This window comes from Aspergillus brasiliensis (genome assembly GCF_001889945.1).
Source record: "Aspergillus brasiliensis CBS 101740 unplaced genomic scaffold ASPBRscaffold_20, whole genome shotgun sequence".
NCBI lineage: Eukaryota > Fungi > Ascomycota > Eurotiomycetes > Eurotiales > Aspergillaceae > Aspergillus > Aspergillus brasiliensis.
In genome coordinates this window covers 113,884-141,358 of record NW_027137461.1, presented here as the reverse complement: position 1 = coordinate 141,358, position 27,475 = coordinate 113,884, and the positions used below count along the sequence as shown (strand labels likewise).

Below are 27,475 nucleotides of genomic sequence, written 5' to 3'. Positions count from 1 at the left end.
ATTACTCTTCGGGCTTGTTTTATGGCTTATAGGTGTTTGGTAAGTCTGCGTGTACGTAGCAACGTTCATGTATAGAGCTGCTAGGCTTCGGGTAGTATGTCTCTGTTAGCGAGATTGCTGCCGTGGATGCTGAGTAAGGTAATCTTGATATTTGCTTGGACCTGTCATCGTGTTTGGTGAATCGTAGGAGAAGCAGTGCTCGGCCATGACGTAGAATCCCAAGTTGTCACTTGCAAGTTGCTTGGACAATTGATCTGATCCTGCGCCACCCCTGCATTAGCTGATTCCAGTGGTCGTAGTCAGACCACTATTGACTGCGCCTCTCGCCTTGTTCATGCTATGGGTCACTGCGAGCATCGAAAGGAACTGGTCCAATTATACTGAGGGTACAACTCGCTGTCTTGGTGATGACGTGCCAATGTCGATAGTAGATCCTTGCGATGCCCCACGCCAACGTTTTGGTTGGGGAGAAGCGTTACCATAGTAGAAATATTGTATAGTTGCCAATGCTTCGATGTGCACATATTGTCTCCCATCGAATGGACAGGTCGTTGTTGAGCTGCACCGAGCTATTCATGTCACGTCCAGAGACTAATCCCGTAGGCCGCAGATGAGAGAGGATTGGCACTCGATGGCTAGTAGTTTCAAGTATGACAAGGTCCTGATATCTAGCAGGTTGACCTCGGCCGTCCACGCAATGGCTGCTTCGTCATCCTGGTAGTACTTCTTAAAGTCCCGTATTTCCTTCAAGAGCTTGCTGGAATTGATATAAAATACCCCATTCAAATCTAGCGGGATCAGTATGATGTAGCAAGCTAATGACCATGAGGGCTTGTAATCCTATATATGCATCAAAGGAGTACTCTCGTTGATGATACAGGGGCGTTTATGTTGTCCTTCAGTGAGACGAAATGAGTTCACAGTGAGTTTCTCAGCCAGAGCCTACCAGCATCCACGCTTTGACCCCTTCCACGATGGCCTCATTCACAAGAATATGCTTTGAGCTGGCTGATATATGTAGTATGTTCTGGCCATAAGGCATGTGTCTGTAGTTGCCTGTAGAAATGAATTGATGCATCATCCGGGTGTTGGTGGTATGCTGCTTCACGAAAGCTTGAAGCTCGCATGGACCTGAGTTATAATGAGTAGACTGGGTGGACTAGTTATTTCTGGTGATATTTGATCATCCGTACTATGAGGGTAGATATATGTTGTTGATGTTGACTTCTCAACGAAGATATGCCAGTAACCATTTCCGACCAAAGGCAGTCAGTTTTTAAGCCAGTGTATTAGAGAGATATGTCGTAAATTCGCGCCAAAGCAAAGCTCGATGCAGATAACGTTAGCCAATACTGAAACACTCACGCATCAGATTTCCAAGCACTTTGCAGTCTCAGTTGTGGTAGACAGCCCAACCATCATTACGGTGAACTAAGATAATAGTTTCAAACAGATAATAGTATGTCGTCATCAATCTGCAAAGATAATTGGTATGATTGTCTTTCGACCTTCCGCAAGGACACTAGAAACTCGCAAAGAATTGCATAGTTCGGCGGAAGTTCGGAATCCGGAGAAGTGTCAGGTACGTAGTCTCACCGCCCCGGCGGTAAGTGGCAACTGCCGGCAGTATATAGATTTTACAGCCGCGGAGATTCGCCGCAGCTGCTTCCACGCCTCTCTTGCTCCCATCAAGGAATTGAGCTCAAGATTGTGGGCATGTATGATGGGTGGTCCAGAATGCCTCTGTTACTCCCAAAGACGAGAGTATTGCAGAGAGCGGCTGGTGTGAATTATGCGCTCACGCCGAGACTTGTTTGCGGAGCTGCCTCGCGCGCGCCACCTATCCTACGCCGCAGCAATCTCTCAGACTACTCGCAAATTGTATCACGAAGATGCTTCAGCGCAGGCTCAAAGGTACGAACCCGCTTTATCTTGTCAACTTCTGCTGGTTAACTTTAGTTTCTCTGTAGTATCTCGATCAGGACCTGCTAAACTCGTCGACCGAGGTTCTCAACCTCCGTCTCAAGCTTGAGTTTGATGAACACAAGGACATCCGAACCTACCTGCGGAAATGGCAGCAGTCTCATTCCAACGACATGGATCCTGTTCGAGGTCCAGGAACCTCGAACTCCCTGGACGCGTCGGCACCTTGGGTGGGAAATATGCTGAACGACAACCGTGAGGCTCGCGATGCCGGAAGCGATGCTCTACGAGCGGCAGACGATTCTTTGGAATTCACGAACTCGGCGGATGAAGGAGAGGGACTGCATCAATACTTGGAGCCGGGTGATCTGGTAGCGATGACTGCGTAAGTGCAAGAAACCTACCTTGTGCTGCTGTGCATATCATGACCGCTAACCCTTTGCGAGAACAGCGTCGACGGTATCCTGACATTTGCCATCTACATACGCTCCATCCATAAACAGCAACAATTCTATACGGACAGAGGGAAATGGCGTATTGCTTTTGCCAAGGATCTTGACTATGTCGTCAAGGGATTTGTGCCCCCAGAAATGGTTGCTCCCCTGCTTCCGCACGTCCCTGGCGCTGCCGCCCAGATGAAGACAGAGTTCCAATCTGTGATCGAAGGCGGGGTTCCGAGAAATGTTGGAGCGGACCTTCTCAAGAAAATGTACACGTTCGATCAAGATGCGCAGGAGCTGTACCGCGCAAATGCAGCCCGATTGGATAGTATCCATGACATCGTGGCCGATGAGGAAAACTACCGTGAATATACGTTGGAGGAGTTAACCTGCAAGACGCTTGATATCGAGAAAGATCAGCTGAACGATGTGCTCTTGTTCCTCGTCCATCGCGTCGCTCACACCAATTCTTTCTTCGTCGAGAACGATCGGAGTTCGCTTTTTGCCAACCATTACCTAGTCAAACCGAGACGGATCGCCAAAGTTTTGGAGACGGTCACCACATGGGCTCACGAGCATCAAGATCACCTTTACCAGAATGTCAATGGTAAGGGGATTCCCAGCTTGAAGGACCATCCTTTACAGCAATTCGTTCAGAAGGCTCAGCGTCTCATCAAGCGTAGCCGTAACGCGCGGGCTCCAACAACCATGGCTTGCGTCGGCCCAAGTGCTCATCGATTCGCTCCGGACCAGGATGGCAAGCATATGGTCTATCGTGAAATGGTCACAGAGAAGTTTAGTGACACCGATCGTATGATCATCGAGTACTTACAGCTATGGTGTCTTCCGCCGCGCCGAATGACATCTGGCACCATGCGCTCCGCCGGTTCGCATATAATGCGTAGTACAGGCATGTATGGCGCTGTGGAACTGAATCCCTTGACGGCAACTCTGTTCCTACAAGAACTGGGTGTCTTCTACCCCTGGGAGAATCTTCGCCTGTTCGACCAAGGCCTGGCCCTCCCCGGTCACGGCATTTCTCCGAGCTCGGATGCCGCGTGGGAGGAAGTCCAACAGGAGTGCGAGAAGCTCAACTCGCAGAAGCTTTCTGATAAGATGCAGGACGTGCGTACTGACTGGGGTGACCTACCGGTATACTGTGTTGATGATGCCACCGCCCAGGAGATTGATGATGGTGTCTCTCTTGAGCGCATTCCGGGAATGGACGATACATTCTGGATCCGCGTACATGTGGCCAACCCTACTGCGTTCCTTGATCCCGAGGGAACGGTTATGCAGTATGCTGCTTCGCGCCTCCAGACAATGTATGCCCCGGAGCGTACATATCCCATGATCCCGAGCTCCCTCACGCAGAAGCATTTCAGTTTGGCCCCAGGTCGTCCAACTCTCACCTTCAGCGCGAAGATGAATCTGCAAGGCGAAGTCCTCGATACCGACATTACGAATGGAGTGGTTAAGAATGTCATCTATATAACACACGACAAGCTACGCAGTCTTTTCGAGCCTAGTTCTGGAAAGACATTGGAACCCTTGAGAGTAGGGGGAGAATTGCCGAAGCGGAATTTGCGTGCGGAGTTACAGGAGGAGGTGGATGAGAAGGATGAGTCTACCTTCCGTACGCTGAGACAGTTGATGCTGGCGTTCCGGGAACACCGACGCAAAAACGGCGCCATGGAATGGCCTTCGTCGCCAGATATCTCTCTTTCAATGGCCGCAGGGACAGAGCCTTTGGCCCCTTCCAATATGAAGGTGACGGAAGGGCGTTATGTTCTTGGCGATCCCGTCATTGAATTGGCCCAGCAACAAGTTGATCCTCACGAGGTTCCTGACATGACGAAGCGCAACCTAATCTCGACTCTGATGAACCTGGCCTGTTGGGTCTCAGGAAAATGGCTGGCCGAACGCAACATTCCCTCTATATACGACGGAACGTACTATCATCCGGAGTACCCCAAGGTGACTAATGAAAATCTGTCCGAATACGGAGGGCAAACTTGGCTGCAGTTGGCAGCCCCGAAGGGGGTCTCTTCGTCTAGTCCCCTTCACCATACGCCTCTGGGACTTGACGCCTATGTCAAAGCAACCAGTCCCCTGCGGCGGTACACGGACGTCCTTGCTCACTATCAAATCGAGGCTGCGCTTCGTTTCGAACATGAGCATGGTCGCCGCCTGGACGCCCAAGCAGATGAGTCTGCTCTGCCTTTCTCTCGTGAACATGTTGATGAATATATCTCCCGGTCCCGGTGGAAGCGCAATCGCATACGCGAATGTGACCTAGCCTCGAAGCAATTCTGGGCATGTATGCTTTTGTTCCGCGCCTTCTACTTCTCCGAGTGCCCACTACCCGAGACATTCGAGTGCTTGATTCAGCGTCCATATAGCAGCACCTCCATGGCTGGAACGCCATACGGAAACGGATATGCCGCTGTTATCACATCTCTGGGAGTCCGCTGCCAGGTCTTGATTCCCGAAGAAATGTCTGACGCGCCTGATCTGGATATTCTCAGTATCGTGGAAGCCAAGATTACTGCTGTGGATATGGCACGCTCGCTTGTGGTCATGGAAGCAACGCGGGTCATTAAGCCCTTTGAACGGGTAGGAGAATGGAAATGATGCATCTGTACAGTCTAGATATCTCGTCTCTGGCCATGGGTGTTATTGGAGTTCGGTAAGATAGCATCAAGTTTTTTAATGCTCTCATCTCTGGTTAATATACGAAGCGTCTGGGTGTCTATCTTATATTGTACCATAGCCTGCAAATAAATACCATTGTCAATATCCTAAATGGGCAAGTGCAACTATACTCATGTGACTTTCCTCGTCACGCCTCACTGATTCCCACGACTCGAACCTTGAGCGTCCAAACTCCCTTTTCCGGACGCTGTACTACCATCTCACGCGTAAATTCCATATCTTCGGGGCGCGTCCCGCATAATTCCAGGTCAAAGCGACGCACAATAGCTGCCAACGTCATATACAATTCTGCATAGGCCAGGCTTGTCTACAATGAGCTCACATTATGCATCAGAAGTGGAAGGCTCTGTACTCACTTCATGCCAATACAAATCCGACTGCCCCGTGTGAAAGGGACTAGGTACTTGGTAAGGTTGTCCCCCCCTTCAGCAGCTTGAACCCACCGCTCGGGATTAAAGCTTTCAGGGTCAGGGAAGATCGCAGGATTACGGTGAACAAAATAGCTGATTGTGCTGACCGGGGTCTTCATAGAAAAACGGTGTCAGTTCTCTATCATCCTTTTCGAACAGTCACGCTTACGCCAGGCGGGATCTCGTATCCGTTATAAGATAGCGCCTCTGTTGGTGCCACTCGCGCTGGTCTCAAAGCCGCTGCCCCAAGTCGGAGAGCTTCATTGACGACAGCCGTCTACCAGCCATAGCAAGTCAGTGCTCCGTGTATGGTACTCACGTTAACGCGGGTCTTAGTTACATACCAAGTACGGCAGCCGCTCCAGCTGTGCCCAGTCCGCTTCACTGGTTGGCTTGGGCATGACTTGCTGCAATTCTTGCCGGAGCTTGATATACATGTCTTTGTTTCGCAGAAGATGATATGTCGCAAACGTCAACGTCGCTGCCGTGCTTTCGGTGCCCCCGAGGAGGACAATGAAACTCTCATCGCGCAGGCGAGCTACAGACCGCTCGCTCGCAGGCACAGAAGGATCACTCAGAGCATGGTAGATTGTCTTTTGTTTTGCAGCGCCTTCACGGGATAGAGCCTCGTCTGATTGACGGGCAATCTGTTCTTGCATGTCATAAATATTTGACAATTCAGGACGAACAAGGCGCATGAGCCGTATTGGCAAAGCTTTCGTTAGGGTTGGGATAAATGGGAAAAATCGGAACAAATGGCAGGCACTAGTGCCTTTGGCCAAGATGTCCCAGACTATGTTTCTTTTCACCAGGTCTCTGTCTCTCAGATACCCGTTGTCTTTGCCATAAATATAGTGTGTGATGATGTCTCCCGTAAGTGCAGTGAAGGCTGTACTTAACGCCAGCACCGCTTGTTCGGCATTTACCCGTTCAAGGTGCCATGCCAAAAGTGAAACCTTTTGCTGAACGACTCCGGAGAGCTCAATTACAGCCTTTTTTGAAAAGAAGGGATTTAGCGGGCCTCGACGAGCACGGTGGAGGTCGTGGTCGACAGTTGCCAGCGCCGCATACGATGATGCATAAGATGACACCATGCACGGATCCTTCTCACGCTTTCGGCCACACCCAGCATAGATCTCGTCATACATGGATGGGTCAGCGATATGAACTTCTCGGGGGTTTATTCGCACAATTGGGCCTTCAAGATAGTTCAGCATGGGAGTGAAAAGAGGTCCTGGCAAATTACCATATTCTCTATGCATCTTCTCAATTTCCCAGATGAACTTTCCACCACGAATAACATCGTGGTAAAACTCATACAGGTGAGTGGCAGCTGCTAGTTTGGGTCCTGGAATTTTGCTAAGGGGATGAAAGTAGATACGGTGAATTGATCTCGCGGAGACACAAAAGACAAACAAGATGGGTAGAAGAAGGGTGAACATTCTGAGAAACCAGCAGTTTATTCTGAACTCTCGTCAAGAATCGCGCCTTGTTGTGTGGTATAAAGTGATATACCAGCTACCTCATATATAGTAGCATTTCCTGCACAGGGGCATGCACCCCTATTGCGAAATCCTCTTGATGGGCAACGCTAAGAGGCTTTCACTTTTCACATCTTGAAGTCGGGAAGAAAGTCCGTCCAATGCATTGACTCGTTGAGGTTCGGCGCAATCAGCCAGATCAAACTCGTGTTTCACGATAGACAGCCATCCAGCAAGTACCTGTCATGAGGGCTTTGCCTCCATTGCAAGTTTGCTGCTAAACAAGCTACACTGATCCAAGAAAATGTTAGACATAGGACTCGAATGAGAGTCTGGATACATCGAATTGGCGTCAGGGAACCACCCTAGTCGTTGGAATAGTGTCACCGGGAAAAGCAAATGGTTGTCGACGATCCCAATTTTGAGTAACCCCACTTGTCGAGGAATATGTTGCTATTTTCCAGTCCTACTGAGTAGAAACATGGTGGCTGAGCGAACAGACATCTGGCTTGCAGTTGTGCTAGGTGAGCACTTCGTAAGTTGAACATGATTGGGAATATGACAACCATGATGGTCTGACCGACAGTGACATTGTTGTGAGAGAAAACTGCTATATTGTTATCTTTCATCCATGACTTAGACTTTAAGCCTAATCGTGCATCAGTATCGCGAAATTTGGACCGGCAATATTATACGAGGCATGCCATCCCGTCCTTCCGGCCGATCTCAACATAATACAGTTAACCTACTAGCTGACCATATAAGGTGCAGGAACTGTGTTATAAACTGCTCCAACATCAGATTTGCAATAACTCTAGGGCTTTGCGCCTGTCTCCGTCGTGATTGTAGCGGGCATCCGCTGTACCCGCCACCGCATATTCTCGGAATACTGTCCAGAGACATCCGACGCAGGTTTGCTTCAGGACTGCATGGTTACGAGCAGAGACCAATAGTACTGACATAAGATACATGCGCGGAGGGCTATTTTATGACGCACATACGCATGCCATAGTCTCCGATTATCTCAGATTCGACCTGTTGTGTGGGATTTTCGTCAGACCGAAGCCTTGATAGTCATCCTCGAGAGTAAGGCTCTGAATCTCTAGTCAACCAACACGGACTGTGTATTATGTTTCTCTTTCTTTGGCAACCCTAGTCAATTATATCATGGCTCACTATAACAACAAATCACTGAGGGGGAAAGAAGATTGTCTTGTGCAGGGCAACTGCAGCAAATACGCCAACGGGCGGCCCATTCCAGCACCGTTGATATCGACGGGTCTTCCGAGTGGCCATGGACTAACCCGGATGGGTAGAAACAGCAAGTAGCGGTAAAGAATTAAGGCAACTGGTGATGAAGAATAGTGTTTGCCATGACTTCAAAACATTAGCAAACGCCTTCGCAGGGACTTACCCTACTCGGTTGGTGCTCGGACCAAGATGCCGTGCTAGGCCGAGATGTTACCAGGTACGGACGGCACTACAGTATACCCACCGATTCTTCTCTATCCGATGGACCAGGATTGGAAGGTTGTCACCTATAGAAGCATATCTAAGCTACAGGGAAGTAAGCCAGACAATCATCATTCAAGATAAATGATTGGTTCTAGGTTCGCTCGAGGATGATCTACATTCTCATATTTCTACAATTGCTGGATTCAGGTTGAGTTGCCTATGGCGTATTCCTTAGTGGATGGTAGTAAGGTCAAGGTCCTTTGGCATCAAACAACACGACGCACATCAAGTAGACTCGTCGTTATGCAACATACCGCTCCTTATCACACCAAATCCCTGGACTAGGTTGTTACACATGGGTTGTTTATACACACGCTCTCTCTCCCTCAATGAAATTCTCTAGTCAAATAATTCAATTGCATCCGTTTATGTTCATCCTCAGATAATACACACAGTTGTTCTCTCTCCCCGGATCCAAACCTACGTACTCCGTACTATGTATCCCTTCCCCCCATCTCCATAAATCACAAATAACACCCCTAAACCCCAAAAACCTCCTTAACAAGCGTCTTCTTATTAACTAAACACCAGTCAGTGAAACCAGACCAAAAGAGTAGCTGTTAACCGTAACCAAACAAGTAAACCACTACGGCCCCTTGAAAAAAGAAAGAAAAGAAAAAAAAGAGAGAAAGGAAATAAACTTACCCTTCCCCATCGCATTCCTAGGAATCACCCCCTTTAGAACCTTCATCTCCTGCGGCATCTTATACCCCGCCAGGCGATCTTTCAGCGCACGACGCATATCCATTGCGCCCCAGGGCTTGTCGCCGTTCCGCCCACCACCGGTTTTCGTATATTCAGGTCTGAGGACGACGATCGCGGCGACTTTCTGGCCCCATTGCTCCGAAGGGAGGCCTACTACGGCGGCTTCGGCGATTTGGGGACTATACATATTTTCCGTCAGAAATCAACTGATTTGTATTTAGGGGAGGTGGGGAGGGTGAACTTACAGCGAAAGCAACTCCCTCTCGACTTCCAATGCACTAACCTTCTCACCACCCGTCTTGATGATATCGACGCTCCGACGGCCCTGGATGAAGTACATAGGGCCTTGAGCCCACTCACCACTCGTTCTGGTACCCGCGGTGCTGACTTCTCTACGGACAGCTACGTCTCCGGTTTTGAACCAGGGGCCTTTGTCGTCGTTAGTTTCGTCGGCGACGAAAGACTCCTGTGTGGCTTCCTCGTTGGCCCAGTATTCTTTGAAGATGGTCGGACCGCGGAGCTGGATCTCGCCCTCGCGTTCACGACCGGTAGCAGGGTCGCGCTCTTCGCCTGGTTTTATGACTTCGTTCGTTTCGGTGTCGACCAGTCGGGCTTCTACGGAGGGTAAGGGCCAGCCGACGCTGCCGTCGACACGGTCGGCGAAGTCTAGGCCGCAGCTAATGGCCATGCCTACTTCTGTCATGCCGTAGCGTTCGAGGAGGACGTTGCCGTTGCTGAGGTCTTGCCAGGCTTGTTTTGTCGGGGTGGGGAGGGCGGCGGAGCCGGAGATGTTGAGGCGGAGGTTTTGGGGGGAGATGCCCTTTCGGGCTGCTTCTTGGGTGGGAGGGGGAAGGTTGGGGAAGGAGGAGAGGAGGCGGTTGTAGATTGTGGGTACGGCTGTGAGGAAGGTGATTTTGCTGGGTGGCGTGGATGAGGAAGTTGAGGTTGAGGTTTGGGGGAGGAATGGGGCTGCGAGGCGCGTCCAGACGGCATCGGTGTTGAAGGGGAACATAAATTCGATGGAGGAGCCGGCGAGGATTGGCGTCACGATGGCGTTTACGGTGCCGTGGATGTGGTGTAGGGGGAGGAGGTGGAGGAGTCGGTCTTGCGGGGTGTAGTTCCATGCTTGGAGGAGGGAGGCAGCTTGGGCTGTTAGAGCGGATTGGGGGATGAGGACGCCTTTCTGGGGATTGGTTAATTCTGTAGATCTGTGAAGGTATGAAGGGATCATACTGGTCTGTTGGTGGTGCCGGATGTATAAAGCATCATGCCACCGCGCGATTCCACTTTGATGTCTTCCAATGACACTGAACTCGTGTTATTCGCGCCCACTTTGATCTTCTCCTTGATATCCAGCACAGGTTCCCGATCCAGGCCCGCTTTGACCAGTTCTTGGGCCTTCCCTGCATACTTCTCCGTCGCAAGCAGCACTTTGGCCTGGGAATTATCCATGATATACTTCAGTTCGCCAACGGGGAAGGCCGGGGACAGCGGAAGGGCGATGGCATCGCTAGCAAGGATAGAGAGCAGCGTCACTAGTACAGTCCGTCAGCGAATGGCAGTCCATTGAGAATCGCAGGACGGGAATCACAGTACCTACGTAGTCGTAGCTATTCTCAGCCAAAAACGCGACCCTCTCGCCAGACAAGCCATCTTGTCCACCCCCAGCAGACTGAACAAGCCGTTCCTTGGCTTGAAGCACATCCGCAACCAGATTCCCGTATGTAAACGATCGAGCAGACGCGCTGTGAACAACCGCTAAATTGGATGGATCATGGTCCTGGAGGGCGCGGAAGAGAGGTAGATTCGGCAAAGAGGACGAGATCGATCGACGGATAATAGGTGCCACTAACGACCGGGAACGACCAGTAGGACCACAGGATCTCCAAGCTAGAAGGGTCTGGAGCGGATGTTGACGAGACGGAGAAGCAATTGAGCCCCGGGAGAGGAGCGGCATCAAGGTGCGTCCGGACATGACTGGAGAGATGCTTGAGGACCGTATGACATGACCCAGCACCCGTCAGGATACTCGAGAGTTTATACCTCGAATACGCAGGGTAAAACGGCGTCAATCAATTGATTGATTGATACCCAAGGCAAAAGATAAAGGCGGATTGCGCGACGGAACTGATGTCATTTGGGGAAGGAAGAGCATCGGAGCTTTGCGGTCTCGGCAAACGGCACTTGCTTCGCTCCGGCTATCGGTGCTTGGGACAACATGTTTAAGGTTGAGAATGGTGCTGATAGCTAGCTATGCATCGGACCAGTCAGATTTGCAGGTGCCCATCTTCTCCGGAAGAAAGAAAAACACGTCTGCGGTCTGCCAGGGTGTTCGTTCATGACTGAAATGAATGAATGCATTGGATGTTTGCTGATGAAGCAACGGACAACCCCCAACTCATGACTCTCCGCACCATTCCCAAAGCAGTAACCCGCCCAACTCCGTGGCCAATTGCGGTCTTCCGATTCTCATCGCTCATCAAGAATCCCCTCCGCGTATCTCAATAGAATCAAGACCAGGACCCTCTTTGCGCACAGCTTCATATCTCATTCTCCCCCTTATCTTTGAACCTCCTTTCCTCCCCCTCAATGCTCCCCCGCACCACCTTCTCCGGCTTCCTCCCCCGCCGCGTATTCTCCCTTACAGCAACCAGAATGGCCTCCACCTCCGCAACCCCCGTTGAAGATCTCATCCGGGAGAAGGTACGCTGCACTCCCTATTACTACGAATTCATACTTTATCATTCTCATACTAATATCTACATATGAAATATATAAAGATCACCACCGCCCTCACCCCCTCCACCCTCATCATCCGCAACGATTCGCACCTGCACGCACACCATGCCCCGATGCGCGGATCAACGTCGAGAGAGACCCATTTCCAGTTCGTCAATCCCTTCCCTTGGTATATATGGTACTTTGTTTGGAAATACAGCTTGGGTCTAATTCATATTTTGTTGTTTGTCTAGTGTGACAATTACCTCTCCCTCGTTCCAGTCGAAACCCCAGCCTGCACGCCATCGTATGGTTTATGGTTTGTTGAAGGAGGAGATGAGTCGCGAGGATGGAATTCATGCGCTGCAGTTGCGGACGAAGACGCCCGAGGAGGAGCAGCGGGAGGAGGAGAGGAAGGCGGCGAAGGCTTAATGCAATATCAATATACAGCATACAGCATACATACGTGATACAGGGAGGAGTTGGATGTTGTTTCGTTTGACTTGGTCTCTGCGATACCCATGAATTACACGCATTATACAGTCAATCGAGTTTGACTCATACAGTCGTACATACAGAAAGGAGATAATATTATTAAGGTAGTCGGATTATTACATATTCTAGCGCCAAAGGTAGGGGCAACGAAGAGACTCTAATATATACACTGCGATAGCATCAAGCGCATCCTAGCCAACGTGCAGCGACAGTCATTCATCAGGTCGCATACGCCCCAAGACGCAGAAACTATACACGACCGATCAGTGGATACAGACAAGACAGCGACGGGCAAAACAAAGCAGACATAGGAGACGATTCAGCAGGTGGGTGCTTTTCCAACCAAGACAAGGCAAAAAAAAAAATGACAAAGTGGTATAACAACGGGAAGAATCACAGCAAGCGAACGATCCTCGACTGGCTCGGCTTACCGTAAGCGTAGACAACAGAAAGAGAGCATCGGGACGAGATCAAGGTACACAAACGATAAGAGGTTCGTTACAGCCTTGCATAAATTTAAAACGGAAAGCGAACAGAAGCAGGACAAGGTTGAATACCTCGGAGGGTATCTGAAGATATGAAGGGCATTGGCATGGCGAAGCATTTATATCAGCGCAAGGTCGAGTCATCAGGTCAAGCCAAGTAAAGCATATTGCCACAAGGTTCACGGGCTCTATTTCTTGTTGGCTTCCGTGACACCGACGGCGACACCGACAACAATGGCGATGATGAGAACTATAGATCCTGGTCAGGCCTGGTCTCTGAATTGGGTAATGGCATTGGGACCACTTACTGACGACAAGCAGAGCATACCACTTCCACTTCCTTGCCCGGCGAGCGCTGGCGATGGCTTCCGTGATCTGGTTGTTCGCGTTCGAAACGTTCTGCGCAACATTCTCTGCATCCTGGTTGATCTGCTCCACAGCAGGCTCCTGCTGGTGGACAAGCTCCGCCACTTCCTGGTACAGGCGGCCAAGCTCCATCATATCCTGCTCAATCTTGCGAATGGCGGCCGATCGTTCCAAAGCGGCCTGTCTGGCGTCGTTGGCCTGTCTAGTCCGGCTACCAGTAACCTAATAGAAAAATTAGCATGAATTTGCTGAAATCTCTCCAAGGACGCATACCTGGAAGCTCTGCTCCTGGCCCAACAAGACATTGTCGACACCCTGCTCAATCTCCTCGGGGGACGCTTCGGGGTTGGCGATCTCATAACGTCTGCGAACTTGCTCCCTCAGGCGCTTCTGGAAGTCGGACTGGCATCTCTGGTACTGTTCGATCTCTCGACGGAGGTTCCGGCTAGTGACGTCGATCTGGGTCTGCACACGGCTGTCTCCGGAGCCGGGAGTCTGCTTCACCTTCTTCAGAAGGTCGCGGAGGTAACGGAATCCGTTGTTCACTTCATCCTCGATGTAGTCCAAAGTCTGGCGAGCGACCTGGTCCTCCTTTCCGGTACTCGAGTCGAGCAAAGCGTTCTGGGCGGCCGCAAGCTGGCCCTCGCGCTTGGCGCGGAGATCCGCAATACCATCGTTGATCTCTCTGCACTTGTTCAACAGCGTCGTCGCGTCGGCAGGCTGGTTGTAAGAGCCCATTTCTAAATGTGCGAACGTATGTTAGGCAATGGTCGGGTCGGGACAAGAGAGCACTGGACGTGGTGCGCTTACCGTAGTTACCGTTGCCCTGCTCCATGGCATTGGCGTCGCTGTAGGGGTTGGCATCTTGTTGGCCATAAGGGTTGTACTGGCCGTAGCCACCCTGGTTTCCACCGTACTGGAATCGGCGAGTTAGCAGGGCAGTTGACGATGCGCAAGTGGTGCATAATAAGGGGTGGGGTAACGGAGAGGGTCAGGATCACGGCGTTCTAGGTCACGACATACACTCATGGTGATTTAAATTCTTGCAGTCCTGAGAATCTTTCAAGTCAAATGGTTCGTACAGCCGTCAATTCAGACACTTGAGGTCGTTGATGCAGCGTGGGTCACTGGTCGCAGCGAGTAATTCCGACAGGTGGACGTAGCTCGGGGTTGTACGGGAAACGAGAACGGCAGGTGAACGAGGACGCGCGAAACGGCGATGAATTGCGACTACCGCAATAGCGACGAGAATAAGAGTTCGGTGGGTAAATGAAGTCGGAGAAGATGAGAAGGTGAAGCGATAAAAGGTGGAGGGGGATAAGGAGCAAACGAATACGAGGAGTAGCAGGCAGAAAAAAAAGAAGCAGTGAGGGAATGAGGTGAGAAAGAATGGGGGAAGGACGAAAGAGTGACGGGTGAGACAAGGCGGCTGAGCCACTGGCGGCTGCAAATCCAAAGGGAAGCGCTCGACGGTTGACTGGCTCTGGCCCGCAGATGGCAAAAATGTCACTCAACTTGAACTCTCGACGGAGTAACTGTCCAATTGCGCCCGGGTGAAGAAGGGTAAAGTAAGGAACGACTGGGGGTGGGAAGGTGAAGGGGAAGGGGAAAAAGAGGAAAGTGAAGCTGTTTTCTTTCTTGTCGCTCTGGTCAATCAGGGGTGAAACCTCGCACTGATGGGTTTTCTCGATATTATTAGTAGGGGGCGTCTAGCTAGAGCACAGACCGGCCGGCGATCCTCGAGTCCCCTTTTTCCCACGATGATGATAATCAAAACAGTGACCGTCTACAATCCTCTTGAAACAGCTCGGTCGGGTTGAAAAAGTGGAATGGGAATACTGGGCTGAAGGCCCTGGATTGATACCACGAGTGATCGAGGTAGATAAAGTGCTTTTTCTGATCGTCGGACTGCACCTGAAGCTATCCACAGTACTTTGCTCATTAGACAGCCTCTGCACCAGAAATCAAGAATCTTACTTGCGACAATCTTTGCTTTTTATTGCCAAGTTTGATTGTGAAGCTAAGATTTGAGAAAGAAGATCTCAAGACATAGCAAAGGGACTACTCAGCAACTATCTACCCTGTGTCTTAAGCTATCCACTCAGTGGGCTGCTCATCCAACACTCGCAACAATTGTGTGTTCACAATTTCGTCCCCAAAGACGAATATACATCCTTGACCATAGCACGAGATAGATGCCGTTGTTGAAGCCGTGGAGTGGCAACCTGCACGTCACTTGTATGCACTCCATCAAATGTGATCTCGAAAGTCGAAACCATGATCTGGACCCTGGCAGGGTTGAGCTTTAACGGTCTCCCCACCTGCCACCCAGCTTTTCCATCATTCCAAGACTACGCACCCAATCTACCCCATACACATCCCGACACTGACAACGAAGTAACCCAGCGATCGGACTTGCAATGAATCAAATCTAATAAAGCTTTTGACTAGTTACAATATGTTAGCTCAATTTCCCCTGATGCCGCTACCCCACTTCACAATCTCCAGCAACGGCAGAACCATCCCTCAAATTTCACCTCATTTCCTTCTTGTTGGCATGCATATTAATTCCAACATTCCCAGACAGTAGAAATACTCATACAAACAGCTGCTTAGTACCTCAACACCCCAACCCAAGGCGTAAGCAACTCAGCTCATCAGCTCAGCTCAGCTCCGCGCCATCTTCCAGGCTTCCAGCATGGAATATTCCACCGCAGCTCCACAGCCGCGAACTTGCTTGGCCAGCGTGTGTCTGTCCAACCCACAAGCGAGCGTAAATTTAGCAACAACGAACTCCATTCCCGGTGCAGGTGCATGCAGCCATTCTTCGAATCATGCCCTCAGGAAGGGAAATGTCGGTGTCTAAATGGCAACGTGCCCACTGCCACAAATCAGAGTAGTAGTTTAGCTTAAGCTGAGCCTCAAGTGGGCGGACAAGACACTGCCCCAGTCCGTCGGTCGGTCGGTCGGAGCCAACATTTTAAACCTCAGGCAGCCGGTTTTCCACTCTTCGTCGAGGTCACATGTTTACCAGGCAGTGAACACTCCCGTTTTATCCCTAACATGGTGTCGCGTGGTCCAAATGCTTGATCACTTGAAGAATTAAAACGGTAGGTTCATGCGACGAACCTTAAATCTATCATGTCGCAGCAAGGGATGTGGAATATATATCTTCTTACATAGCACCTGGTCCTACATAAAAGTACATGAAGCAGGCATTGATCACAAGGTCTAGATGGAATCACAAAGTCGAATGTCTCTTCTAACCTTAATGATTAACACTGTATCACTTAGACTAGTACTACGAGGCATAATACTCCCAAGCTACAACTAATAGGCCAATAGGCCAATAGTCCTACCAAATATAAACTAACCAGACCAGACAATTCTACAAAGCCTGGAGACATATGAAAATAGCATCTACAATAATACAACCACATACAAAGTAATTGATGAACGTCACAGTCCATCATCAATCACCTTACCCACGCATTACCACAACCACAGCTGCCCGAGCCAGTAGCCACAGACCCAGTGAACCCAATTCAAACCAAGTCTATCTATCTGCCTATGGTCTAGAAGCCTCCCCATCCACAGAACACAAGTTCCTGAACCCATGGAACTGAGCAACCAAACCTTTCCATGATCCATCCATCAGTCAAGTAAGGGTCCATAGCTGCTACTGCTAGCAGCAACTCACTTCAAAGTTTGCAGCACAGTGACGACAACCGAGATTTCCCCATACTAGACTACTAAGCGACTGACTTGCACTTTGCTCCGTAGATAGATACGGCATAGAACCCGACTTTTCCTTCCATCCGATTTCCGTTTCTGGTCTGTGGGGATGGAATAGTTAGTTAGTTACTAGTGAGTCATTCGCACCACCACCACCACCACCACCACTGCAAAAAAAAAATAAAAATACAAATAAAGAATAAAAAATGAAAAAAAAAAAAAAGTGAAAATTTTCTGTTCTACTCTTTGCATTATAGGATTAATTAGTCTAGTCACTTTCAGCAAGTTAATATTATAATAATTTCATCATTGTCATTAACCAACTGCAAGAGATCCTCGCTTGCTGTGGACGACTTAACTAACTAGTCAACTAACTAGTAGCACACAATTTTCTGGAGGCTGGTAACTATCCATTCCCAATTACCTAAAACCCTTTATTCACAGCAATTAAATTGTCTGCAAGGCTAGTAGATAAGCAAATATCCACTTGTCCACTTCGTGAGTAGTCTAATTTGGTGTGGTGTGGGTTGTTCGAGAATAATTTCGGGCACGGGTCGACCGGCTTGTGTGTGTGGACTGTGGGCACTGCAGGGTCTGCTTGACGGACGGACGGACGAGCTCCGCCGGTGAACAATGAGTAAAAACTACTTCATGCATGGAGGTAATGGTCAACCAAAATTCTTAGCCAGGCAACGCCATAAATTATATTGCTATGCTAATCATGATAATACTAACTAACGGGAAATAATAAACTATGCATAATCCGTACATCGTATGTACACCCGCCCTTCCCACTCTCATCTGCTCTGCAGGTGCTCTTACGCGGGCCTGCGCGACTTCGCATATATCACGTTCAGCGTGTATGCACGAGGACTGCGGGTCAAAATATTAATGTACATTAAAGAAAAAATTGTAGAGGGTATCGAACGGGAGTAGAGTTCTTAGTGCTCTTGCTCCTTCTTCTCCTCATAAGCAGGGGGGGAGGCAGGAGCATCCGGGTCGTCTGCGTCGAGCGCATTCAACTGGTCTTCCTGGTCGTTCAGGTGGTGGTACACCAACCAGAAGATGATACCGGCAACGAACGAGGCGCAAGCCAGACCCACGAACATCCACATGATGGCCGGGTCATAGGCAGCCGGGGTCAGTGCCTCAGCCAGGGCGGAACCGAAAGCGTTGGTGAGGAGATACATGGACTGCACGAAGGACTTCATCGACGGAGGAGCCTTGGTGTAGGCATACTCCAATCCAGACACCGACGCGAAAATTTCAGACAGACCAATGAAGACGTAGGCAGGCGTCTGAATGGCAATGTGCACGTGGTTGCCCGTAGCGGACCCATCAACTTCCGAAGCAGCACATCCGGGGTGCTCGTAGCAGGGCCCAGCGGAGTAAATGAGGTGCTGGACAATGGCGGCGTACATCATGGCCAACGAGGCAACAACGAAACCCAAGGAGATACGGGTGATAGGCCGGAAGCGAATGCGCAAGCGACGCAGCAGGGGGTAGACAAGGGTCTCCAGAACAGGGATGAAGACAATGATGGAAATGGGATCAAAGTTCTGCATCAAGTCATTGGGGATGCCATGACCCTCCATCTGGCCGGCCTGAGTGACGAAGTTGCTGGAGAATTGGCCGTAAACAACCCAGTAGATCGGGTAGAAACAGAACACACGGCATGCAACCAACGCACGCTTGAGCTCGTCGATGAAGTGATCGTCCCAGGGCACATTGGTCCTGGTACCGTTGTTGGCCGCCTGCCAGCTGGGCTTGGGGGCATCCATGTTGCGGTTGACAATCATGATCCACAGAGCCTTGAAGGCGTCGGTGATAATGGAGCCCTGGGGAGGGCGAACGACGTAGTACTTGCGGCCGAAGATGAGCACCATGGTACCGACAGCGAACATGCACAGGCAAAGCAGATAACCAGACCAGAAGCCAATGTACTTCTCCATGTAAGGAGTGGCCAGCAGAGACAATGATCCCACGTTGATACAACCGTAGAAGATCATGTAAATGCGCTGGATTGTAAGGGAAGGATCAATGACAACCCGCTCACCCTTCTTGGTGGTAGACATGGCCATCTTCTTGCGCTTGTACTGGTCGGCAATCAGAGGAGCAACGTTACTCTTGATACCACCAGTTCCCAGACCAATGATCAAGATAGACACGATGAAGCCTCCAACACCAGCCCCGTGACTAAGAGCGGTCGGGATGGACGTGCAAACCAAGATGAGCAGACCGATAAGGTAAATGATACAGAAAACCACGATGGTCTTGTATTTACCGAGGTACTGATCCGCGACGATGGCACCGATGATGGGGGTAACTTTGGGTATTATGTCAGTCGATGGTCCCAAGGACTTAGGGACTAGTGGACGAACCATAACACCAGAACTGGAAGAAAGTGGTGAGACCAGTGGCTCCTTGATGACCCATGCCTAGGGCACCGCGTCCCTCACTTCCGTCCAGAGGACGATCAACGTAGTTCTGGAACATGCCAGACATTCCGTAGTAGGTGAAACGCTCGCACAGCTCGACAACGGCGACAAGCCATGCGGAGATGGGCAGATGTTCCGCGACATGGCGAAGAGTGGCGACTTCCTCGGCATTGGGCTCTTCGCCGTCAGGGGTGGGAGCAAGAGCCTTTTCGCTAGCCTCCGTGAATGCCGCCTTTTCGTTCACAATAGTTTCGGTGCCGTGGCCCTGTTGTTGCGGCCTGAGATATCAATTAGCGCTGGACGGAGGAGGGCGGCAGTTGGGTGAGCAGCGACAGAATAGTGACTCATTGAGTCACGAGCGACGGGAGATGGAACAGCCCACAGGAAGGGTAAAAAATAAACACAACAAGAGCAGTGGACACTTACTGAGCGATCTCAGCCTCATGATCTCCAGACATGTTTGCAGGGACCAGGCAGGAAAATCCCAGGGGCGAGCGGGAGGACTTGAAGGCAGATTTTCCTCTCGAAAGATGGGGAGACACGAGATACTCGCGAGGGAAACGGCGCACACCTTATATCTCCTGGTGGTGGGAGATATAGAGAGGTAGCCGAAGCGGGCCCGTTCCTGGCCCTGGGACCAATGGCCACCAGGAAAGGGCCCAGTTTGTGGTCAAGTGAGGAATCTGAATCACTATAACCGAGGGATGAGTCCGGGCGCAACCCAAAGCCCGGAGGCAACATCGATATGACAATAACTGACAAGCAGCGTTAAGCATCAGCCGAGATGGCGAAAAATCTCGGTGATTGGCCCATCGCGCGCAGAGCCCGGCGACATCTTGGGACGCCAAGAAGTCGGAGTTTGCCGGTGAGAGGCCGATTCCTTCCAAAGTTTCCACTCCCTCGTGGCTTTCCCCTCACAAGAATTTCCTAGATTCCTGCGTCCCTTTTCTTCCCCTGTTCGCATGTTCATGGTGATCGTCGGAGTGCTTCAATCCTCGAGTGATCCGTCAATAAGCGCTATCCCTTGCCTTGTATGCAAGTCTCCCAAATCGATCGCATGCTGAACGGCCGCAGCAGCAAAAATTCCACCGTTTGTCTGACGCCAAGCTGGACCCAGGACTAAATCGTTCGTGCCGTCGGTAGGACCACCATATGCGGAACATGTTAGGTAACATAAATCATTAAGCAGCTAAACTTGCAGATAAGTCTGGCGTGTCTCATTCGTAGTCCGACGGAGTACGACTCAAACTCCGTTGATGTTCTCGAAAGGCGCATGGTCGGCTCATTGTGTGCAATTTCCCCCGCTCATGAGACAGACGATCAGCAGCAGACGGTTGCAACGTCGGGCTTCCCCGCGCCGTGGTCGACGCGATGGCGGATTCTGTATGGAGCGCATGTAGATGGGAGACCCATCAGCTCATTGTCCTTCCCTGATAACCGTAGGATGTAGCGTGTCTTGGCCACAGCTGTGCTTATCTCCCTCGATTCCTGTCGGATGTCCGGTGGGAGGATGTGGCGAGTGAGGCAATTGTGCCATTCGATCACGATGCGCGAAAGGCAGGAATCCTAACTGTGACCTGGGCAATTAGTTCATTAGACTTCCACTGAGACTTGCAGTCCAAGTCCAGGATGTAGCTAATAGCACGGTCGCAAGGGCCTCTAATGCGACTGCTGCTGCTGCTCACGGCGCGGCAGATGAGACTCTCGAGACATTCCTAGTTGGGGGTGGAGTTCATAGCCGACCGGCTCAAGCCGCCCAGAACAGGTCAGAGGCGGAGTTGCCTGGAACGATCAGCCGGGCTATCGTATCGTATGGAGTAAGTGGCATCAGGCAATCTCTGGGGTTGGATTTGTAATGCATTTCCCAGAAGTAGATACTTCAACTCTTCTGCTGTTGAGACCTGAGAGAAAGTGAACAACATCACTTGTGTCTAGTTGAAAGGGGAGAAATGCAGGCTGCAGGCAGCAGGCAGCAGAGCGCGGAAGGAGCGCGCCCCGTTCAGGTTAAGTATCCTGACCCCCTCCGGAGTCCGACTTCGCCCTCCTCCCAACCAGTGATTCGTCATCCACTGGCTTTGACCTTTTCCGCCCATGTTGACCGATGGACAGCCAACGATATCTCCGAATCTGCTGTGATTGCCCTTGCAGCGTCGCCTTATCTGGCCAATGCCATGCACTAGAACTCCAATGACTCCAATGCCCGTCCGACCTGTCGGCACAATTAAGCTTAGTCTGGATGACGTGCTTATCAATCTCGACATTGAGACCGGCAATTGGATGTATTGCATTCACAGCTGGCGAGGCGAAAGGCGATCTTAATATGTGTCAAGATCCGTCACCGATTTTGGTCTAATGACTCGACACTAAGGAGCACTTGCAGCGGACTCAGTACGGAGTACAGTTTGGCTCCAAGACAATCATCCCGCACGTGGCTGGTCGCTTCCACGGGCTTGGCTCGAGAAGAAATGGCGGGAGACATCTGCGGCCATAGTGGTTTTGAAGGGGCCTTTGACTCATAGTACTAAAGTGCGAGGGGGAACTTCAGTCAAAGAGAACCTTCAACTCCTACTTGACCCTGGGAGTCATTCAGATTTACATTCTAGCGACCCCCGATGCCGCACGACCTTGGCCAAGAGCCAAGCCATATGGATGCGAGGCTCTTTCAATCAGGATGTCTGAAATGGTGTGTACGGCAGCTTATTGGGCATCAAACAACGCTTTATTGCTCTTAAAGTAGACGATCATCCTTGTCCCAGCTCCACAACTCCACACATCGGTGCGAAACACGAGCCTGTGAGTCAACACCGTCTTTTTCTTTACTAAGGAGTTATGATGCAGAGTCATGCATGCTTGAAAGCGTTTGAATGCAGGAGAAGATGTGTGAACCGGTGGATATAGCGGTGATATTTCGGCGATATTCCGTTGCAATGGAGGTTTTACCTTGGGGACTACGACGGCTAAACTGAGCGCCGCAGAAGAAGCACCTTTTGCATACACGCTTTTCACACCTATCAAGAAAAGAGAAAAGCAGATGAAAGAGGAACGTATGAATGTAAACAGAAGGAAGATTCCTAGTAGCAAAAAGGCCACGATTGCTCCTTCGCCGGAGAACAGCAAGATGTCCCCGGCTCGGACTCGAACCGAAGCCGCATCCGAAGTCTATAATGAATAGGATGAGAATAATGGGTATAGGTGAAGCTCTGACCAGTGAGCTACAGGGTTTTGCTCCACTACTTACCTATAGTGGCTAGTGTGGTACGGACAGACAATACCTTGTTGAGGCTGGTCACCGAGCAGCTCGGATACTCAGCAATGGCCTCGGAGACTGTCCAGGAAAATGCTACGTAGATGATTAAAACTGGCTGCTATGGCCCGGGGGGGAATCATGGCACAGAATTTGAACCATGGCACTCTCATGGGAGTATTGATGTAAGGATAAAAATGTGAGCCTCTGCCGGAGGCTCCGGTTAAATGACTACGGAATGACTCGATATCCATGGAACCAGCAAAAGAGTTTGCCTCTGTTTTCATTGGCTGCCAAGGAGGGAAGAGGAATACTAAGTAAACTAAGGTGTGTGCCACCCGACAAAAATGAAAAATGAAAAAACAAGTGCCCCCACGCGGGATTGAACCGCGGACCTCTTCATGACAGTATTGGTATACGAGTGAAGCGCTCTACCACTGAGCTACAAGGGCTGACTTGTTGAAAAACGCCTCTCAACATTAAGCTATATTCTACATAAGCAATCAGTAGCTCTTTACCCCGTCAACTCTGCGCCCACGAGGTAGGAATATGTACAACTTAGGCACTACTATCCTGCAGATGACCTTGCTAGCAGGAGGGAAACGCTGGAATGTTATGCAGTTTTGCTGCAAGACATGTCTTTCATGTGGCAGGGTTCCAGCCTATCAATGAACAACATAGGTCATTTCTTCTTTTCTTTGTACTCGGTTCACTCGTGGACCTAACCCAGTTGATTGAACTCATACGATAAGGGATTTTGGGATAACCTCGAGCCAGATTTCCCTAGCATCTATCTTTTGCAGGTAATTACATAGTACTGGGGTTTATCTCACACACTAAAGTCCCTCTGCCATAGCAGTAGTACAAAAGACACTCTTCTATCCCTCGCCATAGTCAGCTTCCCGGAACGCTTACTACTAGTAGCCTGAGTAGTTTGTACAAATATATATTGACAATACACACTCATCCGACAACGAAATGGTCATAGTATGGACTCCGTGTGATCCACAACCCAGAAGAGCCTGGCAATCTAAATAAATTACACGGGAATATCAACGAGGATAAATTCAAATCCGCCTGCCAACGGAGGGAAACCAATTAACACTCAAAATAGAGTTTACTATGTATTTGCTCGCCCCAAAACATACGAAACTAGAATGAGAGGAAAGCAAACGAGATAGAATGCAGAAAAAAAAAGAATCGAGCAGATTATCCAGAAGTGTGCAGAATGCCCCCATTCAGGAACGACCATCGATAGCGAAATAAATAGCCAGCTACCCAGCCATCCAGTAAGCTCTGCATTATAAGTAGGTACTACTTAGGCTACTCAACATATATACATACAAACCAACAAACCACATAGCCTAATCCTCGACTAACCTTCCACACAAGCAATACAAGCAAAGCAATTCGCCATCCAACGATATCCCTGCACATAAATAGAGCACAGCACCTCTCACTACTAATTCTAGCGCGAGTAGAGCATTTGACGAGTTCAACACGTCGCGTTGAGGAAATAGGATGTATACAATGCAACGAAGAGAATATATACTAGTATCAATTAATCTGATCAAGAATGTATAGCTGTAAGGGTGGTAGTACCCATACCCGATAACGGCAGAGCTGCAACCTGGAGATCCCCAGATAGTAGGTAGTAGATAAGATAGTCAACGACAGATAGATAGGTAGATAGATAACAAGCCAATCGATCTCCGCGCGTTCTGTGCCTAATCTATTTAGTCTATTGCCTGCATAAGCTCTTTTCTTGGATGAGATTAGCAGGTCGATCTAAAGTTGGATTTAGGGACTTTGAGTTCGGGCTAATTTGCCTTTTTATTTTGTAATTAGTGAAGCTTAAGTGCAGGGGGGAAATTTAAGGTTATCGATGTAAGGTTATTTGTAGATCATTAGTATTTTAGAAGGTACTTAGTAAACAGTATACTCTAAAGTATTCCAATAATTAGGAAACGCAGCTGGAGAATCTCACATATATCGCAATTTTACACTCGGTGTTTAAGTCTCTGAAGATTCAGCAACAGAACCGACTCTTCTTATAGGTATAAGAATACTAGATTTCTAGTGTACTGCTTGTTTCTAAAATGTTCCATGAGTGCGTAAGTGGATAACTTTTATCATTACAGACAGATGGAGTCGGCTCTAGGTACACGCCGTAGTGCAAGAAGCAATTACCGCCTGCTGTCTCGCTCTATCATTAATCCATAGGCATCATCTATGTGCTTTAATTATAATATGCATCCTTCACATATCATGTCCGTATGCTTCATAATACCCCTAACAAAGAGCAGATACTACCCGAAGGAATCCCCAGGCGAATATTAATCATTAACCCATCGAGACCCCGTCCGTGACACACTAAATCTTATACTTCAAGACCTTGCCAGTTCTCGCCAGTCGAGCCGCACAGAGCAGACAGAATCCGACGAGCATAGAGCATGCCGCGAAGAGCTGCGCATAAACATAGCGGCCATTGTCTCTGGTGATCAGAACACCAGCGATAGGCGGACCTGTCAATACGGCGAAACTGACGATTGTCTTGTCCAAAGTTAGTCACCATTTCCTAGAGCATTCTGGGGATGGAGAAAGGTCTTACGAAAATCATGCCCATTCTGACGCCCGCTTTCTGCAAGTCCGTGGTCAAGCTGCTCAACGTAGCGGGAAACATTCCCTGCAGACCGTTTCCTACAATACCATAAACGACCGTCCAGGCATAGAGCCCCGATATAGATGTGACAGCAATCATGGCATACGCGCAAATAATCGAGAACAACGTGACCACAAGGAGAATATTCATGGGGCCGGTATACCGATCAGCAATGTAAGCAGGGACCGGACGACCGATAATACCCAGGCCGTTCAAAATCAAGGTGAAGGTAAGCGATTCTTCCTGAGAGATATTGATAATCGCGACACCGAACGAACTCAAGTAGTAAAAGGCGAAATAAACACCCCAGAAGGTCAAGAATATGCCGACCGCGAACAAGGTGTAGGATGGTTCTTTAAAAGCGGCGAGTTCAATGAGAGGGCCTGTTTTCCGCGGCGGCACTCTCGGTCTGGCTAGGATGTTGCAGATGATTAGACAGGCCAAGGTGAAAAAGCCGAAGACTCGCATGGTCCATCCGTAGCCGATCTGGGGGATCAGGTGTTGGAACATGACGGTGAAGATCAGGCCTCCTGTGGCGCTGCCGCAGGCGCAGATGCCGACGGCTAGCATCTTGCGCTTTGCGAAGTACGTGGATGTTACTGAGAGCGCTGGGCAGAAGAGACATCCGTTTCCGATACCGCAGCAGATTCCTTGGGCTAGGAAGACTTGGTAGTATTCTGTTGATATGGAGGCCATGAACATGCCGAGGACACTGAGCAGAGTTCCGACCACTGCAGTAATTAGCACATGTGGAAGCCATAAACCTGAGAAACATCTGCGGAGAAGAGATACTCACCAAAAACCGGCCGAAAGTAGCCCGCATCAGTCAACCGGCCCGTAAAAGTACCAATGAAGAAGACAATGAAGACCTGAACACTGCCGATCCACGAAACATCCGAATCCGAGCGGTTGAGATAGTCGACGTAGTACGTTTGAAAGATACCAAACGAATTCATGTAGCCCCTGACCCGATTTCAGCATACGTTTTTCTTCACGAATGACCCAGCACGAAGTGTAACCACGCTCCTGGAGGAACCAACTGAGCTTTCATACATGCGAAAGCAAAACATTGGAACCTACCAGGTATTCATAATGATCAAATGTCCCACCACGACTTGTGTCCATGCGAGAGCTCCGCCGTCGGGAGGGGGACCTGGATCTTTCCAGCTCGCGACGCTTTGTGATTTTGACAGGATGCCCCATTTCTTTTCTTTGACGGTCTCATTGTTGATTGTCTTTTCGTCGAGCTCGGTTATAGCATCGGGATATGCCTCGACGGTGCCATTGTCGGTCATGCTGGCGGGTGATGGTGAGACCGTCGAGTTCAATTGTCAACAGATATTAGTTTAGATGTATGAGTCGCACAAATTGCTTATTATTCAGTAAAGAGGTGATTTAAAAGAAGCTACACCGTACCTGGTCAGCATTTAATGTTTCTGGACGGCAAGTCAACGTACCTAGTTATTTCGCATCTCAGTACATCTATTAAAGAATTGACCGTCACAATTGCATAGATTATGAAAACAAAGCCATGCGGACAAGAAATAAATACCAGTAACAAAGAAACAAAGAAAAGAAAAAAAATAAGAAGAAGAATAAGACCCAATAATATTGGGCTCAATTCGGCGTGGCGAGGATTATTTCCTCGTAGTCCGGTTTCGGACTAGTCCATGTTGCAGGGCGCGGATTGACAGAATTTCCTGAAGGAGCAAGTCAGCAGAGACGCTTGGATCCGACGAATAAGCAAATTGACGGTGAAGTCCTTGAGACTTGGTGGACACTAAGATCGACTAAGATATAGTCTATAGTCTCGACACACTAAGATCAGTCTAGACACGTCACCGTAATCGGCGTGGGGCATGTACGGAGTAGACTATCTGCTTTCCGCGATGTTACTCTACCATCCCACTCCGTACACTAGTTAAGACTGCGGACTACTCCGTACAAAGGAGTAGATAGCATCTTGCCACGATAAGCACTAAGCTGTCGATCGACTGCATCCGTGAGTTACAAAGAACAGAAAAGGGCTTAATTGAGGGGTAAATTGAACAGGGATCAGGTACCAAGTCGGAGCTCAACTGATAAGGGAATTGTGCTCTAATAAAATGGGCAAATGCCCTGGTAACAAACCTAGGTAGAGGAC

At 49.6% G+C, this 27,475-nt stretch overlaps 10 protein-coding genes and 1 non-coding gene across 11 annotated transcripts; 3 read left to right on the top strand and 8 right to left on the bottom strand.

Annotated features, from left to right (window-relative positions):
- Positions 1–1,737: 1,737 nt before the first annotated feature.
- ASPBRDRAFT_34970 (exoribonuclease II) lies at positions 1,738–4,997 on the top strand (the record flags this gene model as incomplete). The annotated part of the gene is made up of 3 exons (XM_067623295.1): positions 1,738–1,914; positions 1,971–2,308; positions 2,375–4,997. 3 exons carry the CDS (start codon positions 1,738–1,740, stop codon positions 4,995–4,997), a joined length of 3,138 nt encoding a protein of 1,045 aa, XP_067473775.1.
- Positions 4,998–5,205: 208 nt separating this feature from the next.
- ASPBRDRAFT_69666 (cytochrome P450) lies at positions 5,206–7,138 on the bottom strand (the record flags this gene model as incomplete). Its single annotated transcript, XM_067629039.1, has 6 exons — positions 6,735–7,138; positions 5,833–6,686; positions 5,658–5,765; positions 5,522–5,601; positions 5,435–5,474; positions 5,206–5,385 (listed from the first exon to the last, which is right to left on the bottom strand). The coding sequence occupies exons 1-6, from the start codon at positions 6,928–6,930 to the stop codon at positions 5,206–5,208; spliced, it is 1,458 nt and encodes a 485-aa protein (XP_067473774.1). The 5' UTR covers positions 6,931–7,138.
- Positions 7,139–7,198: 60 nt separating this feature from the next.
- Positions 7,199–7,678, bottom strand: ASPBRDRAFT_48816 (uncharacterized protein). The gene has a single exon (XM_067626168.1). It carries the CDS (start codon positions 7,596–7,598, stop codon positions 7,353–7,355), a length of 246 nt encoding a protein of 81 aa, XP_067473773.1. The 5' UTR covers positions 7,599–7,678; the 3' UTR covers positions 7,199–7,352.
- A 1,285-nt stretch (positions 7,679–8,963) lies between these two features.
- Positions 8,964–11,164, bottom strand: ASPBRDRAFT_200846 (acyl-CoA synthetase; the record flags this gene model as incomplete). Its single annotated transcript, XM_067621481.1, has 5 exons — positions 8,964–9,004; positions 9,130–9,368; positions 9,435–10,372; positions 10,423–10,724; positions 10,786–11,164. 5 exons carry the CDS (start codon positions 11,162–11,164, stop codon positions 8,964–8,966), a joined length of 1,899 nt encoding a protein of 632 aa, XP_067473772.1.
- Positions 11,165–11,471: 307 nt separating this feature from the next.
- Positions 11,472–12,606, top strand: ASPBRDRAFT_418681 (BolA family protein). The gene is made up of 3 exons (XM_067624677.1): positions 11,472–11,892; positions 11,970–12,076; positions 12,162–12,606. Exons 1-3 carry the CDS (start codon positions 11,779–11,781, stop codon positions 12,337–12,339), a joined length of 399 nt encoding a protein of 132 aa, XP_067473771.1. The 5' UTR covers positions 11,472–11,778; the 3' UTR covers positions 12,340–12,606.
- Positions 12,607–12,717: 111 nt separating this feature from the next.
- On the bottom strand, positions 12,718–14,660 carry ASPBRDRAFT_418688 (syntaxin). Its single transcript, XM_067624678.1, has 5 exons — positions 14,277–14,660; positions 14,064–14,169; positions 13,527–13,993; positions 13,196–13,475; positions 12,718–13,137 (listed from the first exon to the last, which is right to left on the bottom strand). Exons 1-5 carry the CDS (start codon positions 14,280–14,282, stop codon positions 13,076–13,078), a joined length of 921 nt encoding a protein of 306 aa, XP_067473770.1. The 5' UTR covers positions 14,283–14,660; the 3' UTR covers positions 12,718–13,075.
- ASPBRDRAFT_59630 (uncharacterized protein) lies at positions 14,341–16,052 on the bottom strand (the record flags this gene model as incomplete). Its single annotated transcript, XM_067628087.1, has 5 exons — positions 14,341–14,416; positions 14,667–14,767; positions 15,044–15,205; positions 15,434–15,604; positions 15,966–16,052. 5 exons carry the CDS (start codon positions 16,050–16,052, stop codon positions 14,341–14,343), a joined length of 597 nt encoding a protein of 198 aa, XP_067473769.1.
- A 1,877-nt stretch (positions 16,053–17,929) lies between these two features.
- On the bottom strand, positions 17,930–19,884 carry ASPBRDRAFT_59629 (peptide MFS transporter; the record flags this gene model as incomplete). The annotated part of the gene is made up of 3 exons (XM_067628086.1): positions 17,930–19,314; positions 19,370–19,704; positions 19,853–19,884. The coding sequence occupies 3 exons, from the start codon at positions 19,882–19,884 to the stop codon at positions 17,930–17,932; spliced, it is 1,752 nt and encodes a 583-aa protein (XP_067473768.1).
- A 326-nt stretch (positions 19,885–20,210) lies between these two features.
- Positions 20,211–22,163, top strand: ASPBRDRAFT_59628 (uncharacterized protein; the record flags this gene model as incomplete). The annotated part of the gene is made up of 7 exons (XM_067628085.1): positions 20,211–20,328; positions 20,534–20,594; positions 20,696–20,822; positions 20,870–20,998; positions 21,055–21,269; positions 21,396–21,454; positions 22,030–22,163. The coding sequence occupies 7 exons, from the start codon at positions 20,211–20,213 to the stop codon at positions 22,161–22,163; spliced, it is 843 nt and encodes a 280-aa protein (XP_067473767.1).
- An 874-nt stretch (positions 22,164–23,037) lies between these two features.
- Positions 23,038–23,122, bottom strand: ASPBRDRAFT_t260. Its single transcript has one exon. It is a non-coding gene; the product is annotated as a tRNA-Thr (tRNA).
- Positions 23,123–24,907: 1,785 nt separating this feature from the next.
- ASPBRDRAFT_48808 (uncharacterized protein) lies at positions 24,908–27,018 on the bottom strand. Its single transcript, XM_067626167.1, has 5 exons — positions 26,790–27,018; positions 26,413–26,737; positions 26,129–26,295; positions 25,282–26,063; positions 24,908–25,223 (listed from the first exon to the last, which is right to left on the bottom strand). The coding sequence occupies exons 2-5, from the start codon at positions 26,625–26,627 to the stop codon at positions 25,044–25,046; spliced, it is 1,344 nt and encodes a 447-aa protein (XP_067473766.1). The 5' UTR covers positions 26,628–26,737; positions 26,790–27,018; the 3' UTR covers positions 24,908–25,043.
- Positions 27,019–27,475: the final 457 nt, after the last annotated feature.